This window comes from Nomascus leucogenys, chromosome 22a (assembly GCF_006542625.1).
Source record: "Nomascus leucogenys isolate Asia chromosome 22a, Asia_NLE_v1, whole genome shotgun sequence".
Classification (NCBI taxonomy): domain Eukaryota; kingdom Metazoa; phylum Chordata; class Mammalia; order Primates; family Hylobatidae; genus Nomascus; species Nomascus leucogenys.
This window is the reverse complement of record NC_044402.1, coordinates 138585695-138605574: the sequence shown is the minus strand read 5'-3', so window position 1 is coordinate 138605574 and position 19880 is coordinate 138585695. Positions and strand designations below refer to the sequence as shown.

Below are 19880 nucleotides of genomic sequence, written 5' to 3'. Positions count from 1 at the left end.
GAAATCTTGGTTCTTAACAACAGTGTATTTATTTGTTAAAACAGTTTCTTAGTATCAAAATTAACACTACTAGGGGAGCAGAGGGCTCACACCTGTAATTCCAGTGCTTCAGGAAGCTGAGGCAGGAGGATCGCCCCATGCCAGGAGTTTGAGAGAAGCCTGGGCAATGCAGTGAGACCTTATCTGTACAGATAATAAAAACAGCACCATGGAGCCAGTTCTGGTGGTGTGCGCCTGTAGTCCCAGCCACTCGGGTGGCTGAGGCAGAAGAGTCACTTGAGTCTAGGAGTTCTAGGATGCGGTGAGCTAGGATTGTGCCACCGCACTCCAACCTAGTTGACAGAGTGAGACCCTGTCTCAAAAAATAAAAATAGCCTAACTTCAGTTTGTGTTCCTTGCTGTTCTCTTGTCCTTAGAATATACCTCACTAAAGCAGTACTGTTGGCACTGTGTGCAAAAGTGAAATAACTGTTTTTACTGTGGTTATTTTGCCACTTTGGTTATTAATATTATTAGTTTTCCATTTATTCAGTTTATTGTTTTCAGTTTATCCAATTTATAAAGGGCTTTTTTCCCTTTATAAATTACAGGGAGAAAATGAGAACCCCTGTGCATGGCTGGCGGGAATGTGAAATGGTGTAGCCACTATGGAAAACAGTATGGCAGTTCCTCAAACATTAAACACAGAGTTAGCATATGATCTGCAGTTCCACCTCTGGTATATACCCGAAATAATTCAAAGCAGGAACACAAACAGATATTTGCACACCTTTGTTCACAGCAGCAGCATTCACCATGGGGAAAAGGGGGAAGCAACCCAAATGTTCATTGACAGATGAATAGATAAGCAACGTGTGAGATGTCTATATAACAGAATATTATTTAACCTCAAAAAGGAAGGAAATTCTGACCCATGCTACAAAATGAATGAACCTGAGGACTTTATGCTGAGTAAAAGAAGCCAGATGCGAAAAGACAAACACTAGGACTTCACTCATAGGAGGTACCAGTCAAGTTCACAGAAAGTAGAATGGTGGTTATTGGGGGGTGTGAGGTATGAATTGTGGGGAATGAATTGTGGGGTTAGTGTTTAATGGAAACAATCTCAATTTGGGAAGATAGAAAAGGTTCTGGGGATGGATGGTGGTACTGATAACACAACAGTGTGAATATATTTAATGCTGCTGAACTGTACACTTAAAAATGGTTAAGATGGTAAATGTCATGTATATTTTACCACAATAAAAAACATGAAAAACTCCCTATTGCATGCTTCAAAATCTAAATTGAGTAAAAAGACATTTAGAGATGTCATGTTTTCATCCCTGTCCCCTTCATCCTATTTCTTGATTCTTTCCAGTATTTCTTAACAAAAGTATGTAAATCTTTGTGCATTCTTATTTTTTTCTACTTTCTTACATTGAAGGTAGCTATGTCGCAGTGAATTTTTCTGAGAAGATTAAGACAGGTTTTATTTTTATTTTACAAGGAAGGCAGCTGAACAGATGGGAAGTTTACATATAGCATTTAAATTTAAATGTCAGTACTGTGTGCCTAGAACTTGATCAAGTGCAGGCCTCTGATAACTAAAAGTAACTGTTCTAGCATTGTACCTTTGGTTATCTCTGTAGCACTCCTTGTATTAATACGTTGGATTTAGGCATCCACCAGTCTTTGGATGGTCAGGAGATGGAGCTTCCACCTCCCAGCCTTAACTTTGCAAACATCACTTGTGGATAGTCTGTTTATTGAGACCAGCTGTGTCTTGCTTTTACTGACATGCAAGAGGAGCTGAAGACCAAGCAGCTTCCAGCTGCCTTTAGCAGCCAGATTAGCCTTAAACACACCAGTAGTAGAATGTCTCAGTCTCACCCAGTCTCTCTCTCTCTCTGGAGAAAGAATTAGAACAGAAAATATCAACAAAAATAGCTAAGATCTGAAGACACTGTTGAACAGCTTGTCCCACAGTAGGAAAACGGTTTTCTGGTTGGCAGAAAACAGAAGAGAAATAAAGCAGCACAAAGCAAAAGTTGGAAGTGTGTAAGGGCAGGAGGCCAGTCCTAATGAGTGCTGGTACCAAGCGACAGGCAGATTGGCTTGGTAGGCTGAGACTTAAAATGCTACTTACTTGGCCAGGCGCGGTGGCTCCCACCTGTAATCCCAGCACATTGGGGGGCCAAGGCGGGTGGATCACGAGGTCAGGAGTTCAAGACCAGCCTGGCCAAGATGGTGAAACTCCATCTCTACTAAAAATACAAAAATTAGCTGCCGCGGCAGCAGATACCTGTAATCTCAGCTACTTGGGAGGCTGAGGCAGGAGGATCACTTGAACCCAGGCGGCAGAGGTTGCAATGAGTCGAGGTCGCGCCACTGCACTCCAGCCTGGGCAATAGAGTGAGACTCTGTCTCAAAAAAAAAAAAAAAAAAAAAAAAAAAAGCCACTACTTGCTAAGCATTGTAATTATGGGAGTGGGGGGAAACTGAGGGAAGGGGAAAGAGAATGAACTTTGGGCAGTTTGTTTGAACTTTGAAAACTGGGCAACGGGGAGAACCTGCTGTGAAACAGACAGCTTTCTATTGTGTCTAGAGTAGTACAGACTTTCTAAGAAATGGACATGGATAGAGTATGTATTGGTGGCATGCGCCTGTAGTCCCAGCCACTTGGAGGCCGAGGAATGAGGATCATTTGAGTCCAGGAGCTTGAAGCTATAATGCGCCACCATGTCTGTGAATAGCCACTGCACTCCAGTCTGGGCAACATAGCAGGACCCTTTCTCTTAAAAATAAAAAAGAGTTCCGGTGAAATGGATAAAGCAGACTGGGAAGTACGAAGCCTGTGGGGCTGCTGGGGCTGAGTCCCGACCAGCTTCATCAGTGGTGATCCCTTTGAACTTGTACCAAAGTTTCCAAAACAGGCGGCATGGATTTACCCTTGTGTGATGCTCGATCTCAGAGTTGGGACTCTGTGATTGGCCTTTGTTGAACTGACAGGTAGTTGAATGTGCACATCCTATGTAGGACATTGCATTGAGTGTAGGCATAGTCCCAGGGCAGCTTGCCTTATCATTACCAGACGCTTTTCCTGGGATCCATCATTCTGCCCATTGTGCTTTCTCCTGTTACTCTAGCAGTTCAGTGAATGTAAGATTACTACTCTGTACGTGGAACTTTGAAAACAAGAATGAGGCCACATTACGCCTGTAATCTCAGCACTTTGGGAGGCTGAGGTGGGAGGACTGCTTGAGGCTAATTGTTTAAGGACCAGCCTAGGCAACACCCCATCTGTACAAACAAATTTTTTTTTATTTACCTGGACTTGGTGACACCTGTAGTTCTAGCTACTCAGGAGGCTGAGGTGGGAGGATCACTTGAGCCCAGCGAGAGCGATTGCACCACTGCCCTCCAGCCTTGGCAACAGAGGGAGACCCTGTCTCTAAAAAAAAAAAAAAAAAAAGAGAGAGAATGAGAGATGGCAGTTCCTGTGCTGCTCATGTTTTCCTTCTTTAGACTTAGGAATTGTTTCACATTTTCTGTACTGTGTTGTGCAGTACCAGAAGCTGCTGGTAGCTACTTGGTCTTCTGGGACCTGCCATTGCAGAGGTGGTCATTGTAATCTTAATCTTGTTGAAACAGGATGGGTTTATGACTGGGATGGCCGGAATCCACACCAGACACCCAGTCACCTGGTCATGGGAGCGGTACTTTGTTGGCTTTTCATAGTACTTACACTGTGAGCTGCTTCCTGAAGTGGCACTCTTAAGGCCAAGTGCCCCACCCATCTTCAGTCCTCAACTCTTCCCCGTGCACTCTGTTTCCTCTTGCTGTTTAACAGTTTGTATCCTAAAAGATCGCTAGGCTTTTTGCAGATACCAGCAGAAGTCTTTGAAGAAAAAAAAACATGTTTGTTACGGATACTGAACTGTGAGCCACTGAGAGGGTAACGGGGGCCCAGAGAAGGGCCAGGCTGAATTCTGCCTTTAGGACAGCAGCCCAGGAAGCATTTTCTACCATGTGCAGCCATCTGCACCGCATCTCCTGAGCTTGCTTGGTCCATGATTTGGGAGCCCCATGGTGATCCTAAACGCCCATGTGCAGCCATGGCATTTGCGGAGTGCTCTCCCACACTTTGAGTATGGTTCTCTTCCTTGCCTTTACAAACAAGGGCCTGAAGGGGAAAGAGCTTGCAGCTGCCTAAGGCAACAGTGCTACAGCCTAGACCAGAATTGTTTTTTGGGGCAGTAGGCTCCCCCAAATGGTTTTTCCTTGGCAATAGGACTGTCCCTTAGATGCCTCTTCCCATTTGTAGATCACCGCCCATCTCCTCCATATCCCCTCACCTAAAAATAGAATGGGTGAAACTATGATGCTATGCAGGATACAGTCATTTACATTAACATTAAACCATACCTGTACTTGATGCAAAGGACGTGTGCACCACAATCCAGGAATAGCCACTTTCAGGGATTTTCCAAATCTAATTAGATTGAAATACAAAATATCCCTCTGTTCTAGCTATTGTTAACCCTGGCTGCATGTGGGAAACACTCAAGGAGCTTTAAGATACAAAAACACTGCCAAGCTCCTTTACCCAGTCCAGTCAAATCCGATTCTGGAGTTTGAACCTAGGTGTGTGATGAGAACTGCTGAGTCCTATTGAAGGTTAAGCTGGGCAGTACTGCTTGGCAGCCACTGGAGGTGCTGTTCCCACCCATGTGCAGCTGGCTAGGGTCCCTACCCCAGGGCAGCAGTTAATGGCCTAGACACCCCTGCATATTTGAGATCAAGAAATGTCAGTACTGGTTAATAATGTGAATTCCACAGTCTGTATCTTTCACACTTCCATTCTCTGCTTTTAAGGTGAGATTCTAAGTACTGTGGGCCCATAGTCTGTCAGGTAGAGTCTGAAATGTTTTTCCTCTCATTTTAGGGATGGGCGTGTTTTGGGCGTGCTAGAAGTGTCCCGCTCCATTGGGGACGGGCAGTACAAGCGCTGCGGTGTCACTTCTGTGCCCGACATCAGACGCTGCCAGCTGACCCCCAATGACAGGTAAAATGGCCCTGTAAGAGGCACAGGTGTGTGTGCATGTGGCTTTATTTCTCTTCCTCACTTCTTCCAGTTTGTATCAAGCTTTTGTTGGAGGGAAGGTGTGCATGGTGCTAGGCCCTGGGGATGCAGAGATAAACAGAATGTGGTTTCTGCTCTGGTGGGGTCGCAGTGGTAGGGAACACACATGGGGATGGGCAGCTGCAGTCCAGTGTGTCCTAGGCATGTGCCATGTGCTGGGGTCTTTGGCAGTAGGGGAAGGGGGTATCCCTGTCAGAGGAGAAGGGCCTTCCTGGCAGAGGGAACACACAGTAAGGCATTAAAATGTGACAGTGTGAAAGCATGGCCAGACAGGCGCTTGAAGGACCAAGGGAGTGGTGGGAAAGTGATAGCAGGGTACTTTGGGGGCAGATCCTGAAGGGCCGGCCCTCAGTCCCATGCTGGAGAGTTTGAATTTTAGTTGATCATTGGTGGAGAATCATAGGACGTTTTTACACAGAGCCAGGATCGGTTGAGAAAGACTGTTCACTTGTTCATCTCCTGTTCTCCATGCCTAAGGGTACGGCACCGTGCTGGCTGAGGGCAAGGTCTCAACAGGTGATTGTTAAAGATGGTATTGTCGGGCCAGGGAGGCCCGTGAGCAGCAGTGCAGCAGCCCTGGCCTGATGGTGAGGGCTGAACTAAGGCAGTAGCAGGAGGGGGTGAAGGAAAGCTCCCGGAAGCAGGATTCACAGCACTGAGTTGATGAGGGGAGGCGAGGGACACTAGCGGCACGGTGGCGGGGTGGTCCTCTGAGTGCTGCTCTGAGTCCTGCCCCATGCTGCGGATGAAGAGCACGTGCCTTGCTTTGGCACTCGCCTGCTTGGCCTTGTCTTGAGCCACTGCCCCATTCTCCACATCTTCCTTCAGTGTGTGTGTCATGTTCTCACGTACCCCGGAGTCCTCCATCATCTTTCCAGCAGCCATCTCCTCTGGTTTTCTGAATGATGCACCTTCTGCTTTGCTTCCTAGCTCCCCTTCCTGGGTTGTAATCATGGGTCTATGTGATTGGTTATTGAGGGTCTGACTTTCAGGACACTGGAAGGGGCGGGAGCCTGCCAGGACTAGGCCCCACTGTGTTCTTAGCATGGATGATAGGCTTAGCAAATAGTGGCTGAGTGAAAGCCTAGTCAAAAGAGGAAAACAGGCTGGGTGTGGTGGCTCACGCCTGTAATCCCAACACTTTGGGAGGCGGAGGCAGGTGGATCAGCTGCGGTCAGGAGTTTGAGGCCAGCCTGGCCAACATGGCAAAACCTCATCTCTACCAAAAATACAAAAATTAGCCAGGCATGGTGGTGGGCGCCTGTAATCCTAGCTACTCAGGAGACTGAGGCAGGAGAATCACTTGAACCTGGGAGGCGGAGGTTACAGTGGTCGAGATCATGCCATTGCACTCCAGCCTGGGCGACAAGAGCGAAAGTCCGCCTCAACAACAACAACAACAACAACAACAACAAAAAGACACAGATATTACTGAGAAAAGGAAGGTGGCTTATACCGCAAAGCTGTGGGGAAGCATATTCCCCACCCCCAATGCCAGGAGAACTAGAACTGTCACATTGAATCCATTGGTGTTCAGAAAGATTCCAGGGACAGTCTAGAGGGGGGTTGATTCTGAAAGGGAGAGCATGTGGTTTTCAAACACAGGAACATGCACAGCTGCCCCTTCTTGGGCCTTGGACTTGGATGCAGCCCCAAGCTGTGCAGTGTGCCCCCAAGGATGTTTCACCGAGGCTGGGCTCATTCTCAGCTTTATGTCTGTAAGTGGTGTAAGGCCTATGGTGTTACAAATTCTTGTATATTTACCACAACACCCATGTTTTTATTCAGTGATTTTTCTTGAGTTTGTCTAGGAAAGTGCAGCACCTAGTGTTTGAGGTAATTAATAATTCTGTTAATTTGTGAAGAGAAGGATGGTCTCAGTTTTGATGTATAACATCCTATCCACAAATACTTTTAAGTAGTTTAAACCTTTGTCTCGGAAATTAAGTGGGTTTAAACAAATCTTAGCCTGGCCAGGCGCTGTGGCTCATGTCTGTAATCCCAGCACTTTGGGAGGCTGAGGCAGGTGAATCACCTGAGGTCAGGAGTTTGAGACCAGCCTGGCCAACATGGTTGAAACCCTGTCTCTACTGAAAATACAAAAAATTATCCGGGCGTGGTGGCGGGCACCTGTAATCCCAGCTACTCAGGAGGCTGAAGCAGGAGAATCACTTAAACTGGGAAGGTGGAGGTTGCAGTGAGCTAAGATTGTGCCATTGCACTCCAGCCTGGGCAACAAGAGTGAAACTCCATCTCAAAAAAAAAAAAAACACAAAAAAAACCTTAGCCTTTGAATAGTTGCACAAATACTTATTTTATCTCCATCTCCAGGCCCTTTTTTTATTTTTTATTTTTTTGGTTGGACCTAAAACGCATTTATATTTCTCCATGGTGTTGTAGGTTCATTTTGTTGGCCTGTGATGGGCTCTTCAAGGTCTTTACCCCAGAAGAAGCCGTGAACTTCATCTTGTCCTGTCTTGAGGTGAGAAATCTCACACGGGGGTGGTTGTTGTCCCAACTGTGTCTTAGTTTTCAGAGAAGTCCTGAGACCCCGTTTCCTCCCATTTGTGGGACGGCCCTTGTGCCCTTTTTCAGTGTGAACTCTGCCTACTAACTCACTGGTCATTTTGTCCTGCCAGCCCTGATGGAGACCAGAGCAGCTCTTCTTCCTGGCAGTAATGTCTCAGGAAGGTGACAGGGTGCAGAGTCACTCCACTCATTCCGTTTCTCATCTGGTAGGATGAGAAGATCCAGACCCGGGAAGGGAAGTCCGCAGTCGATGCCCGCTACGAAGCAGCCTGCAACAGGCTGGCCAACAAGGCGGTGCAGCGGGGCTCGGCCGACAACGTCACCGTGATGGTGGTGCGAATAGGGCACTGAGGGGTGGCATGCGGCCAGGAGCACGCATGGTATTGACTTAAAAGGTTCATTTTGTGTGTGTGCACATTGTGTGTTTTGTGTACTCCTGTGGGACTCCCATGGTTGTAAATAAAGGTTTCTCTTTTTTTTTCCTAGTCTTTTGAGTTCTTATACTGTGAGCACCTCTTGACCCTTCAGAAATTGTGTTTGCTTTTGAATATGCTGTCTTTCCTTGTTAAAACCATTATAGGCATCTTGGACTGGCTCGTAGTGGCCTGCAGGCTGCTGGTTGTGTGATGTTTTGTAGTTCACAGGCATTTTGCAGTGCTTTCACTCTCATGATGACCCTGGTTGGGGAAGTGGCATGTTGCAATGAAGAGACCCAGGGGATGACTGGTTAGAGATAAGGCTAGGACCAGACCAGGGCTTTTGGAACCCTCTAGCTCTTTTCAGTTTTCCCTGTGGAAGTAGTGTTGCAAAATGTTACATAGCATGAGCTCAGGCTTAGCCAGGAAATAGACTCATATACAAGGTTACTCATGCATCAGACTCTCCAGAAACAGTACAGAATTAGCGATTCTGATTCCATTGGTGAGAGCTGCAGTCTGGTGGAAGGAGTCTGTGGAGGACTAGGTTCAGTGGCTTCCATCTGGACTCCTGGGTGTAGGTGTGCACCTTCCTGTTGGAGCAGGCAGCCTGCTGCTCAGCATGTCCCGGAAATTCTGCTTCCTACGTGAGGTGGGTGTGGGGGGTTGGCCCTGTGCTGGAATGAGGTTAATCTTTGCAATAACACCTCAAAAGGGGACACTTCTGTGAAAGATGTTAAAAGCATGAAAAGAGTGCATGAAGAATAACAAGCTCAGAAGAATAAGCTTTAAAATACTTTTCAAGCACTTGTTTATATAGAAAACATGTCATCATTATGACTGTAAGTAGTTTTTAGTAAAGCAGCTCTTGGATCCTTTTGTGTAAATGTTTGGCTCAGGATGATGTAAGATTCTAAAAATTTGCGTTTTCAGAATCTGTTTTGTAATGCTCCCTGGCCCCTGCCCAACACACACACATGGTTTTATCACCCAGTTGATTGAGTGAGTGGAATTGGGATCCATGCTGCGAGGACCACAGCGGTAAACGCTTCCTGTAAACCTTAGATGCCTCCTGGGGGTCTGTTGTGTAAAAACCACAAGAAAGAACTGAACGAAGTGTTGGTGCTGCCCCTTTCTTCCCCAGGGAGTTTTAAGAGCCAAGTACCCATTTCAGTTTGAGGACTGGGACATTGTACAGTGTGGTATCATTGAAGAAAAGAGCCCTGGCACCCCAGAATCAGGAAATAGAACCATTTATTTGGTAAATATTTTCCTATAGCAAACCAGGTGTTTGCACACTGATGTCTGTGACTCATAACATCCCTGTGTCCCACTGTCCCCGAGAGGTTTGACCCTAGTTTCCCAGGAAGGTTCACTCCCAGCCTTCAAGGGAGTCCCTCCCACGTAGAGGCTGGAGGCCATCTCCACTTCACCTTCCAGGTTCCTCCTTACCGTGCTTAGTTTAGTGAACCTGGGCTAAAGGACTGATTCCGGATCTTAAGGTCTGCCTTTTGTTTTGTAACTGTTGTGTCACATAGTTCTTAAGAAGTGCTTGAACCACACCACGAAGTCAGTTATATAAATATATTCCACCTGGCAGTATTAGACAATAAATACTTTAATAAATTGCTGCATAACACACTGAGAAAATGAAAGAGATGTGGATATGTGGCTTTTTCAAGAGTAAAAGATAAGTTCTCTAAAATATCTGTGCCCAGTGGATACAAAGTGAAATCTAGATAAGGGCGTGGCCACATCACCCCCTTATCAAAACGCACGGGATGCAGTACCCAGGCCAGCCCAGTACTTCTAGGTAGGGTGGATATGAGTCCTACTGAGAATCGCTCCAGGCCTGCCCCAGGGCAGAGTGTTTGTTTGGTTTTTGTGTATTACTGCACTTGGGGATGGAGATGTTTGTTTGATTCGGAGTTGGGGTTTGGAAGCTGGGCACCTGGGGAATCATTCAGGCCTGCGGCAGTCACCTCATCTGGAGGCTAGTTAGAAGGTGAAGGTGACTGGCCATTGCTCCCTTCTCTCCCAGGCCTGAGTACCCTTGCCAACCAGCTTGGCTCCCAGGAGGTCCTGAGGCACCAGGTTCTTCATAGCCTGTTGTGTGGGGAGGCAGTGGGTTAACTCTTCCTCAGCAGGTAGAAGGCCCTGGAGGTCGCTGCCGAGGGCCTTGTCCTCTTCACTACCTGCTCTGGGACAGTCCTGCACTTTGAGGAAAATGTGGGAGGCTACATTTGAGGAGGCTGCGGGCTCACAGCCTGTGTGTCCTCATGAGAGCCTGCTGTCCCCATCCCCAGGCCCCATCACTGCCACAGGAGCACAGCAGGCTTGGGACCAGCCCTCCCAAGACCACCCTTTCTCAGGACCATCTCTCGTCCACCACCTGTCCAATGTCAGCGCTGCATCGCCACCCAAGTGGGAAAGATGCTTGGGAGGCTCATCCCAGAGCCGCTGGACCCAGCCAGGCCCTGGCACCCCTGGTGGAAGCCTCTGCTTCAGCTATTCGGATGATGGGTCAGCAGGCCTGGCTGTCTCCAATCTGTAAAGACGTTCTAGATCTTTCCTCTGGTGGGTGGATCCTACCAGTGAGTCAGCACCGCAGAGGGGAGGGGAAAAGGGATCTCATCCACCTCTGGAGAGGGTGGAAGGGACCTTGGCTGTGAAAAGATTTGCAGAGGAGGGGAAGAGTGGAGCTCCCATTTGGAAAGGCCTTCTGAGGTGAGTTTGTGAGTTAATCTTGCATACATTAGAACTAGAAGCTGGGCCCAGACTTACTGTCCCCCAAAGGCCCTTGTCCAGTGTCCCTCTGGCCCAGGCTAAGCAGTGCTCAGCTCCACTGGCAGGTAGAACACAGTTAGGGGAGGGGCAGAGAAGACCAAGGAGCCCAGATGGAGACCAGGGGAGTGGTGAGTGACCTTGTCCCTTCTCAGCAGTAAGAACACACAGCGTACTTCCCTGTGGCAGCCCACTCAGCCCTGCGTCAGCTGACCCTCTTCCAGGCAGGGGCCCTGGCTGGTGCGCTCTGCACTCCATGAGAACATGAAGAGAGGTGGAAAAGGTGGGGCTGGGCACAGGAAAGACGCAGAGGCCATCTGGACAGGTGCTGAGCAGGCCAGGAAAGAGTCAGCCTGCAGCTGGGGACTAGCAGGTGGCCCTAGGCACGCCGACTCTTTCCTGGATAACAGCCCAAGATGGAGTCCTGAATCACCCCTGGCTCCGGGACCACCAGCGTGCATGTCACGTCCGTAGGCCTGCCTGCAGTGGCTCTGTGGGCTGAACTGCAGTGGCCAGTGTGGGCAGAGTACCGGGTGGGCCTCCTCCTCCATGTGGCCACTGCTACTCTGACACTGTCCACACATTGTCTAGACCTGTGCTCCATTTGCCCCCGAGAGGAAGGGCCTGTGGTGGCTGCTCACACGCCCAGGAGGACAGCACTGAAGTGGGAGCCACTGCGCACCGTGAGGGAGGAGCCGCTGGCGTTGTCCAGGAACACGGAGGTCCACTGCCCCATCTGGAAGGAGGCTGCCTTTGAGGCACTGGGCCGCCCCAACAGCCTGCAGAGGCGACCCAAGGGCCAGCAGCCACGCTCCCTCCTGCCCACTCAGCCCCGCATATGGGAAGGGCTCAGGCCCAGAGAAGAATGTGCCGCCAAGGTCACAGAGCAAGGGCCCGCACGGGTTGGGCCCCACCCAGCACCTCTTCTCCTTTCCCTGCAGTGCCCTGCGGTTCGCGTCTGTGGGAGCGAGCCCCTGCTCAAGGCCAGAGCGGGATTCGAGAGTCCAACAGGTTTCTCAGCTGCAGGGCTCCTCAGAGCCTATAAGAGCTCCAAGTCAGGTGCGAGGGTGGCCCTTCCCCACAGGCCTGGCCCTGCAGTCATTTGGCAGAGCCTTCCGTGAAACCAGCACTCTAGCCTGGCTGCTCCAAACGTGGTCATGCACCAGCAGCGTCACATTCCCTGGGAACTCCCGGAAATGCAGAATCCGGGATCCAAACAAACCTGCCTCAGGATCTGCATCTTAAGATCCAGGTGGGGCAGAGACCATCTGAGTTCACCAAGCATGCTGTGCGGCACCCAGGAGGGATCTCTAAATGCCTTTCAGCGAGCACAGACTCTGGAGCCGGAGAGCCTGGCCTCCATTTCTGGCTCTGCTGTGTGAACTTGGGCTAACTCAAGCAGTAGCACTACCTTCTCCAAAGCTCTGGGAGAATTCAATAGCAGCTGTTATTCCACACACCTGCACTCAATTGTTTTCTTTGTTAGTAAATTCCACCTTTATGTCCATTTCTCTACCACTTGCCAAAATTCCCACAGTGCCAGAGATGGTCACTTAGGGTTTTAGGTAGGAAAATAACATATCTGGCTTCCCACAGTCACAGGGGACTCAGGGCGTCAGCCTGGGCAGAGTGCTGGCCTCCATTCCCTCCCTGCACCGGTCCCTTCAGCGGGCCTGTGGCGGCCAGGAGTACTGGGCCTCAGGATGAGGTGCTCAGGAAGTCTGAATATCAGGAGTGCAGAGCGGAGCAGCTGCTCAAGCGGGCAGGCGCCCTCGGGGAAGGGCTGCATTTGGAGGAAGGAGATCAGGACTTGAAGCCTGGCTGCGCCCAGACCAAAGTGAGCGCTTGGCATGTCCTGGATCCTCTCCCAGGCCTGGAGTCTGAGGGTGCTGCACCCGACCCAGTGATCCTGAGCATCTAACAGCACCCTTCTGCACCCAGCCACCCGTGGCCATGCCCAGGCAGTGCCCCTCCATGCCCAAGCCTGACCCACTCACCTGCAGGTACAGGACGCCATTCACGGAGATGGTGAAAAGCTCACTGCTGCTCTCCAGGCCCACGATGGCCTCCAGGGAGCTGTAGCCAAAACAGGAGGAAGGTCAGCCTGCCCCATGAGACCCCACCAACTTCACCCACAACACACAATCCTGCCAGCAGCCAACACATGCCCAGCAAAGTGCCTGGCCCTGGCCAGGTCTTCAGTGGAGGTGGTGTCTGAACCGAGTCCCCAAGAGGAGGAAGGACACAGGGCCAGAAGCACGCTTGCTGTACTGGGAAAGGCAAGGCGAGGGCCCAGCAAGAGGCAGCAAAGCCCTGGCTCTGATGGGAAACAGGACACTGGCTGATACAGCTGGAAGTGGGGGTGTGGTGGCAGGTGATGCTAAAAGTTGGTTCAAGCCAACACACTCTGGGGGTTCAAAGGCAGACTAAGAAGTTTTGGACTTGATCCATTCATTCAAGTCTGCTCCAGCTATCCTATCCGCAGGGCATCTCCGCTGTTCGTGGGCTCCCTTCTGGGTGTGGGGAGACAGGGAGCTCACAGTCACTGCACTCATGGGCTAGATGCTGCAGGAGCAAGGGATGCCATCATGGGGAAGAAAGTTCCCGGGTGAGGAGTGGGAGGGCGACTGAGGAGGGGGCCTCCAGAAAGCTGTCTGGAGAGGCCTCTTGGAGTAACACTGGTGCTTCGAGCCCCAAGATGAAAGTCCCCGAGGTGGGAAGGAGGTGGGAGGCTGGGAGGAGCCGGGCCTCCTAGGACCTGGGGAGGAGGTGAAGGTCTGGGCAGGGAGTGGCCTGGAAAGGTTTTTTTTTTTTTTTTTTTTTTTGAGACAGAGTCTGCTCTGTCGCCCAGGCTGGAGTGCAGTGGGGAGATCTCAGCTCACTGCAAACTCCGCCTCCCGGGTTCACGCCATTCTCCTGCCTCAGCCTCCCGAGTAGCTGGGACTACAGGCGCCCGCCACCACGCCCGGCTAATTTTTTTGTATTTTTAGTAGAGACGGGGTTTCACCGTGTTAGCTAGGATGGTCTCGATCTCCTGACCTCGTGATCCGCCTGCCTCAGCCTCCCAAAGTGCTGCGATTACAGGCGTGAGCCACCACACCCGGCCGGAAAGGTCATTTGTAACAGCTCCTGGTTGCTATGAAGGGAAGGCCTGACAGGGGCAGGAGTAGACCGGGAGACCTGGAAGAAGGTGTGGGGCCACCTAGGCCACGGTGGGGTGTGAACGGGCGGAAGCCCCGTCCGGTGCCTGTTTAACCACCTCCAGCTTGTGGAGGCCGAGCGAATGCGGGTGTGGGGTCCGGGCCGGGGTGCACTCACGCGTTGCGCTGGCACCGGGACTGGATGCAGATGAGCAGGCGCAGGTGGTCCCGGGGGCGCGGCGGCCCCCTCCTCGGCGGCTCCCCGAGCGCTGCGGGGGAGGGCGGGATGCGGTCACGCGGGCGGGCGGCGGGGTGGGCGACAGGGCGGGCAGTCCCCCCACGCCCCGGGCCTCACCCACGTGCAGCGTGGCGGCGAGAGCGTAGAAGCCAGCCACGGGCGCCCTGTATTGGCCGCTGGTCAAGTTCAGGCCCGGGCCGCGGCGGAAGGCACCCTCGGCGTCGGGCTGCGAGGAGCACGGATGGTCACCCCGGCTCCCGCCCGGCCGGACCCACCCGCGCTGCCGCGAGCCAGCACTCACCAGGTAGTAGACGCCGAGCTCGTGCAGCGCGCGCCGCTCCACCAACGCGTCCCGGCGCAGGCGGCAGAGGAAAGCGGCCTCCACGCGCGGCGCCCGCGGCCCCGGGGCCAGGGGCGCGGCCAGCAGTGCCAGCACGTCCCCCGCCGCGTCGTCGTCGTCCTCCCCGGCGGTGGCCGAGACCGGGGCGAGGCTCGCACCCACCAGCCCGGCGGGGCCACGCGTACAGGGTTCGGGCTCCGCGCGCTCCCGCTGCCGTACCGCGCCTGGCACAGAGCGAGCGGTGGCCGCGCGCCGGGGACCCCTCACCCGCCCGCCGAGTAGGTCCAGCCCTGAACGACAGGTGCTAGCGGGACGAAGGGCCTGCCGGGCCAGGGGTGGGGCGAGGGCGACGCCCCCTCGGCCTGAAGGGCCTCAGAGTCTTTGCTTCCTGACCCTGCAGGGGCTCCCGTTTCCCTTAAGATTTGGGAAGCTCGGGCAGAAGTGCCCCAGCGCCCTTGGCCTCCAGCCTCACCTCTACCCCACCCACATTTTCCAAAGACGCTAGGGGTACAATAAGCGATTGCAGCTTTACTGGAAGTACAAGGAGGTTCTTCAGCGCAGAAGGTGCTATATTTAAACGAACAGGACATTGAACTAAAAGGGAAAAACAGCTCAATTCTAATGACTAGTGTGAGCCGACGCTCCGCGGGAGGCCTCAGTGTGGACTCCGCAGCTCCGTTCAGCCCTGCCTCCTCCAGCGCAGGCTGCCTCAGCCCTGGCCAGTGGTGACTGTGGGTGCCAGGCCGAGCTCCACCTGGTGCTGCCCCATACACCAGCCTCTGCCTTTCGCTGGGCTCTCCTGACTTCCAGGCAGGGCATGGGCGCTGGTCCCTGAGCACCCGCCGTATTGAGTGGCCAGGTCTACCTTCCTCTGTGAAGCCTTCTCCTGGCCATGGTTCCCCACCCCCAGCCATCCCCAGCCCTGACCCTTGGCAGACATGGGCCAAGATGGGGCAGGGATGGACCTGGGCCAGCTCCACTGTCCTTGAGTCCAGCCCAGAGCAGGTGCCTCCTTGGGTGCCTGCCGAAGTGCTGAGGTTGGCCCTGTCGGCTCCTCGGACACCCTCCCAGGCCCTGCTCACAGCGGGGGGTGTGTGTCCCAGCCGGTGCACACCCCTACCTTTCAGCAGCAGCTGGAACTCCTTCAGCAGCGCCTCGGGTGGGATGATGGGGCCTGGGGGGCCCTGGGGACCGGGAGGCCCAGGGGGCCCTGGCAAGCCGAACTGAAAGGGAACCTTGGCAGTGAGGACATTCGAGGAGCAGCAGGCTGGAAGCCACAGCATCCCCTGTGCAAGCTCTTGCCACTAAGAGGCAGGTAAGAGAGCTCCCCAGTGGGCTCCAACCTCCAGCCAAGGATCTACCTCAAACAGTGAAAGCTTCTCCTGGAGTGAGTACAGGGACTGTGCTGGAGGTGGGGGCCCTCGGGGCGGGGCTTTAGTGGGGAAAGGCTCTGCTCTGAGAGGCAGAGGGCTGAAGCCCAATCCTGTGGCCAGGCAGGCCTGGTGGGGGGAAGAAGACTCCAGGCTGCTTTTGGGGACTTGCCTCTCAGGGTCTGCACTGGGCCTGAGTCCACCATCAGCAAGTCCCCACTAGGCTGGGTTGGGACCTGAAACAGGAGCCAGTGAGCCCCCTGTGGGGAGAAGCTTAGGGCAGGGCCAGGAGGCTGGGCAGAGGTAGAAGGCCAGGCCACGGGGACAGCCCGGCCTGTGCACCTGCCTCATGCACCGCTCTGAGCTGGCCTTCCATCATGCCGTCAGATCCCAGGCAGGTGAGACTGGCCCCCAGGGAACAGAGAAGCCCACACCCTATATGTGCCATTTTGGGGGCTCCAAGCAGGAGGCAGCACCAGGACCAAGCACCAAGTTTCTGCCCAGGCCAAGACCCAAAGCTGAGTGAGGGTGAGAGCCCAGCAGCCGCCAGGCCCCCGTGCCCCTAGTCCCTGGGAGCCAGGCACTCCTGCAGGCCCCTCCAGCGTGGACAAGGTTCTCACCACAGCCTGGGCTAGCCCAGCCTCCCTGGCCTGGATGCAGAGGGAGGAGAAAAGAGGGAGTGCCTGGCATTTTAGGGGTGTGGGGAAATGGCTGGGACCAGGCCCCTAACTCGGGGCTCCCCCTGGGGCTGCCTGGGTTCTTTGTGTTCTCTGTCCCCAGGCCGAGGCGTGAGGGGTGTGCTATTGGAAATGTTCAGGATGTAGGAGTGGGAGTGGATGAGGAGCAAGGAGGTGGAGCCCCCCACGGCCTGGCACTGATGGGATGCCGGCCTCACCTTCAGCTTCTTGGCCTTGCCCCTGCTCCTCTTCTTGCCATTGACACCCTTGTCACTCTGCCTGACGAAAAGCATCCAGGTGTCCCGGGGGTCGACGCTGTGTGCACGCTCAGCGGTGGGCTCCTGGAACACAGCCAGCCCAGCAGGGCGGTTGGCCTCACTGGGCTCCCACCAAGCAGGTGGGACACTTTGCAGGAGGTGACTGTGTGGCCTTCTGTACTCTGGGACCCTGGTCCTTGTCACCTGTGGTGCCCTCAAACGCAGTGCCTCAAAGGCAGCTCCCAAAGGGGCCCCCACCCCTCACACCTTCTCCCCTGGCCCGTGGAGGACGACTCCTAGGAACAGGCCACACCTCGGCCTGGACTTGGCACTCATGGGAGAGGCAGACCCAAGATGCCTGGAGGGAAAATGGGGTGCAGGGCTCGGGTGTAGGGGTGAATCCCTGCACTGCTGGGCCTCCTTCCTCCAGAGGAGCTGCAGTGATCACACCATCCTCCAATCACCAGGAGGATCCGACCACCAGAGCACCCATAGGTCTCAGGAAGAAGCAACTGTGGTTATCAGGGAGCCCAACTACTAGCCAGCTCTCCTCTGTCCATCCCCCACTGTCAGAAGTTCTAAGGAGGCAAATTCAGCCCTCACAGCTGCCTCGGGTTACAGTCCAGTGGGGGAGAGGACCAGGTGAACTGTCATGACGCGAGGCCTCTGTGTGAGACTTTCCTCAGCACTTCAGAGACACTGACTCAAGCATGGACAGTGATGCTTCCAGAAGTTCCCATTCCTGTCCGCGCTGCATCCTGACTGATGCTGACACTGAGCACAGTTTTGGGAGGGACCTTCCTGGGAGAGGCTTTGGACCCACTGGGCTATCTGGGCTCCAGGCAAGGCTGCCAGCTGGGAAGGAAACCGGCCCAAGAGGGCTTAGATTAGGTCATGGGTGCTGACGCTGGGGGCTGACGGAAGGACCCTGAGATTTTAGAGCTGACTGGGCCCTTTTATCAGAGACAAAGCCGGCTGCCAAGTCACTGCCTTTGGTTCCTGGCTGATCTGGGGGGGTGCAGGGCCTTCTTTCGGGAGCTGGCTGACCAGTGCACAGGCTAGGGGGTTGTGGTGGGAAGACGGGGGCTGCGGTGCCAGAGGAGCCTGTGGTTGGACGGAGAAAGGGTTCAGGGTGCCCAGGGCCTCAGCGCTGCTCAGTGCTTCCTTGTGCCTTAGAGGGTCAACTGCACCACCTGCTGGCTGATCTCCCCTCTACCCCCTCCCAGGACCCTCTTCCACTTCGTGTGTGCCCTCCGTGGAAACATGCGGCGAGGATGCTACACACCGGCCAGGAGGGGTGTGCCCAGCTGACCCTCCCAGCTGCACCTGTAGCCTGTGGATGGACTCTGACCCCAGTGTGGTTTGGGGGCAGAGCTGTAACAGGCAGAAGTTGGCGTCCCAGGAGATGGCCCCAGCAATGGGGGTGGGTATTGGGCAGCTGCCCTGATTCCAGCCACAAGGGGTCTCTCAGAAACAAGCCTTGGAGCCTGGGAGGACCTCTGGTGTCACCGTGTCTCCCGCAAACAGGGTCCAAGGCCAAAACTCCACCTGGAAGCACCTGAGCCCCGTCTGCCTCCTGCTGACCGTGCCCTGACATTTGGCTGCTGTGCCCACCTGGGTGGTTTGGCCAACTGCACGGGGAGGGGTGCCTTCAGTCCCTGGGAAGTGGCTGGGGGTGATGGGGCTGGGATAGAGAACTCTGGGGGACCCCAGGCCTGGCTGCACCCCTGTCCCCTCTAGTAGATGCGTTCCTGGCTCTCCCCTCTACTGCCCCTGAGCATCTTCAGAATAAACAGCACCAGCCGCCCTCCCCGGCTTCCCTAGGGCAGCCCTGCCTCCCTGACGCAAGGCCCGGCCACACTGAGGGCTCCTCTGAAGTTCTCCCCTCCTCAGGCCTGGGCCACACCTCCCCAGCCAGAGCACCCTCTGCTCAGCAGTCCAGGCTCCAAAACCCTGGAGAGGAGGGGGCAGGGCAGAGCTCAAGATCACCCATTCACGGCCAGAAGCCACTTGACCACTTGACTCAAAGCCACATGTCATTCCCCACCCTGAACAGCCCCCTGACCCCAGACCCGCAGGGAAACACTTTTTGTTTTTCAGATAATTGCACCAAATAGATTGGAGGCGGTGGCAGTCATTCGCTTACACTTTTTACAAATGCGTTCTTCCCAATTTCCTCAAATCAAGTTATTTACACTTTATCTATTTCCCAACTTCCTTCTGTCCCAAAAGAAAAGAGGGTTTTCGCCGACCTAGCAGAACCTTGCTTTAAGTCAAACTACCCCAAAGCCAAAGGCAAGGCTGCCCCGCCGGGCTGAGGGCGGCGTCTACACGGCCCTGAGTCTCGGCGGGGCCCCGGAGCCCCGGAGCCGGGCGTTGCAGCAGCTCTCGGGAGTGAGGGCGGGCTCGGCCTCCACGTCCGCCTCCCGCCGCCCCGAGCCGGGGCTTGCGGGCGCGGGCTGGGTCTGGAGCGGGCCCGGGCGTCTTACCGGCGGACGGGCGGCCGGCCCCGCGCGGCTCTCCCCAGGGCCCCGGGGCAGCTCGTTCCCGGGCGGCGGCTCCTCGCGGGCGCGGCTCCTCGAGGGCGCCCCAGGCTCCGGGGACCCCAGGCCCGCGGCGGCGGCCAGCAGGCCCGCGTAGACGAGCAGCAGGCGGGCTCCGGCGGGGCGGCGGGCCGGGGCCATGGGGACGGCGGTTCCCTCGCGGCTCCGAGCGCGGCGTCTCGGACGCCCCGGGCTCCTCGCCTTATAACGCGCTTGAATCCCCCGCCTCGCCCGAGACCGCGCGCCCGCCCGCGCCCCCTCCCGGCTCCCGTGCGCGCTGCATGGGGACTCGGGGAGTGTCCGGGCTGGGGAGTGGGAGGGGGGCACGGGGAGCGGGGCAGGGCAGGGAGAGCAAGGGGTGTTCCCCTGCTGGGCGCGTCCCCCCTGCAACTCCCGGTTCTGGGGTCCCTCCTTCGGGCTGTCCAGCGCTTCTGCTTCCTGGGGAGCGAGGCGCCCCCTTC

The 19880-nt window shown here is 54.6% G+C and overlaps 2 protein-coding genes across 3 annotated transcripts in view; one reads left to right on the top strand and one right to left on the bottom strand.

Annotated features, from left to right (window-relative positions):
- Nucleotides 1-8139, top strand: part of ILKAP (ILK associated serine/threonine phosphatase) — a 33259-nt gene extending 25120 nt beyond the window's left edge. For both annotated transcript variants that reach the window (XM_030803100.1, XM_030803101.1), the window contains exons 10-12: nucleotides 4928-5047; nucleotides 7526-7607; nucleotides 7865-8139. In XM_030803100.1, coding sequence (XP_030658960.1) covers nucleotides 4928-5047; nucleotides 7526-7607; nucleotides 7865-8005 — 343 coding nt within the window. In that variant the 3' untranslated portion in view covers nucleotides 8006-8139. The remainder of the gene's footprint in view (nucleotides 1-4927; nucleotides 5048-7525; nucleotides 7608-7864) is intronic.
- Nucleotides 8140-9657: 1518 nt separating this feature from the next.
- ERFE (erythroferrone) lies at nucleotides 9658-19592 on the bottom strand. Its single transcript, XM_030803009.1, has 8 exons — nucleotides 19366-19592; nucleotides 16838-16960; nucleotides 15693-15795; nucleotides 14534-14796; nucleotides 14350-14458; nucleotides 14173-14263; nucleotides 12852-12930; nucleotides 9658-11590 (listed from the first exon to the last, which is right to left on the bottom strand). The coding sequence occupies exons 1-8, from the start codon at nucleotides 19558-19560 to the stop codon at nucleotides 11492-11494; spliced, it is 1062 nt and encodes a 353-aa protein (XP_030658869.1). The 5' UTR covers nucleotides 19561-19592; the 3' UTR covers nucleotides 9658-11491.
- Between the last annotated feature and the right edge of the window lie 288 nt (nucleotides 19593-19880).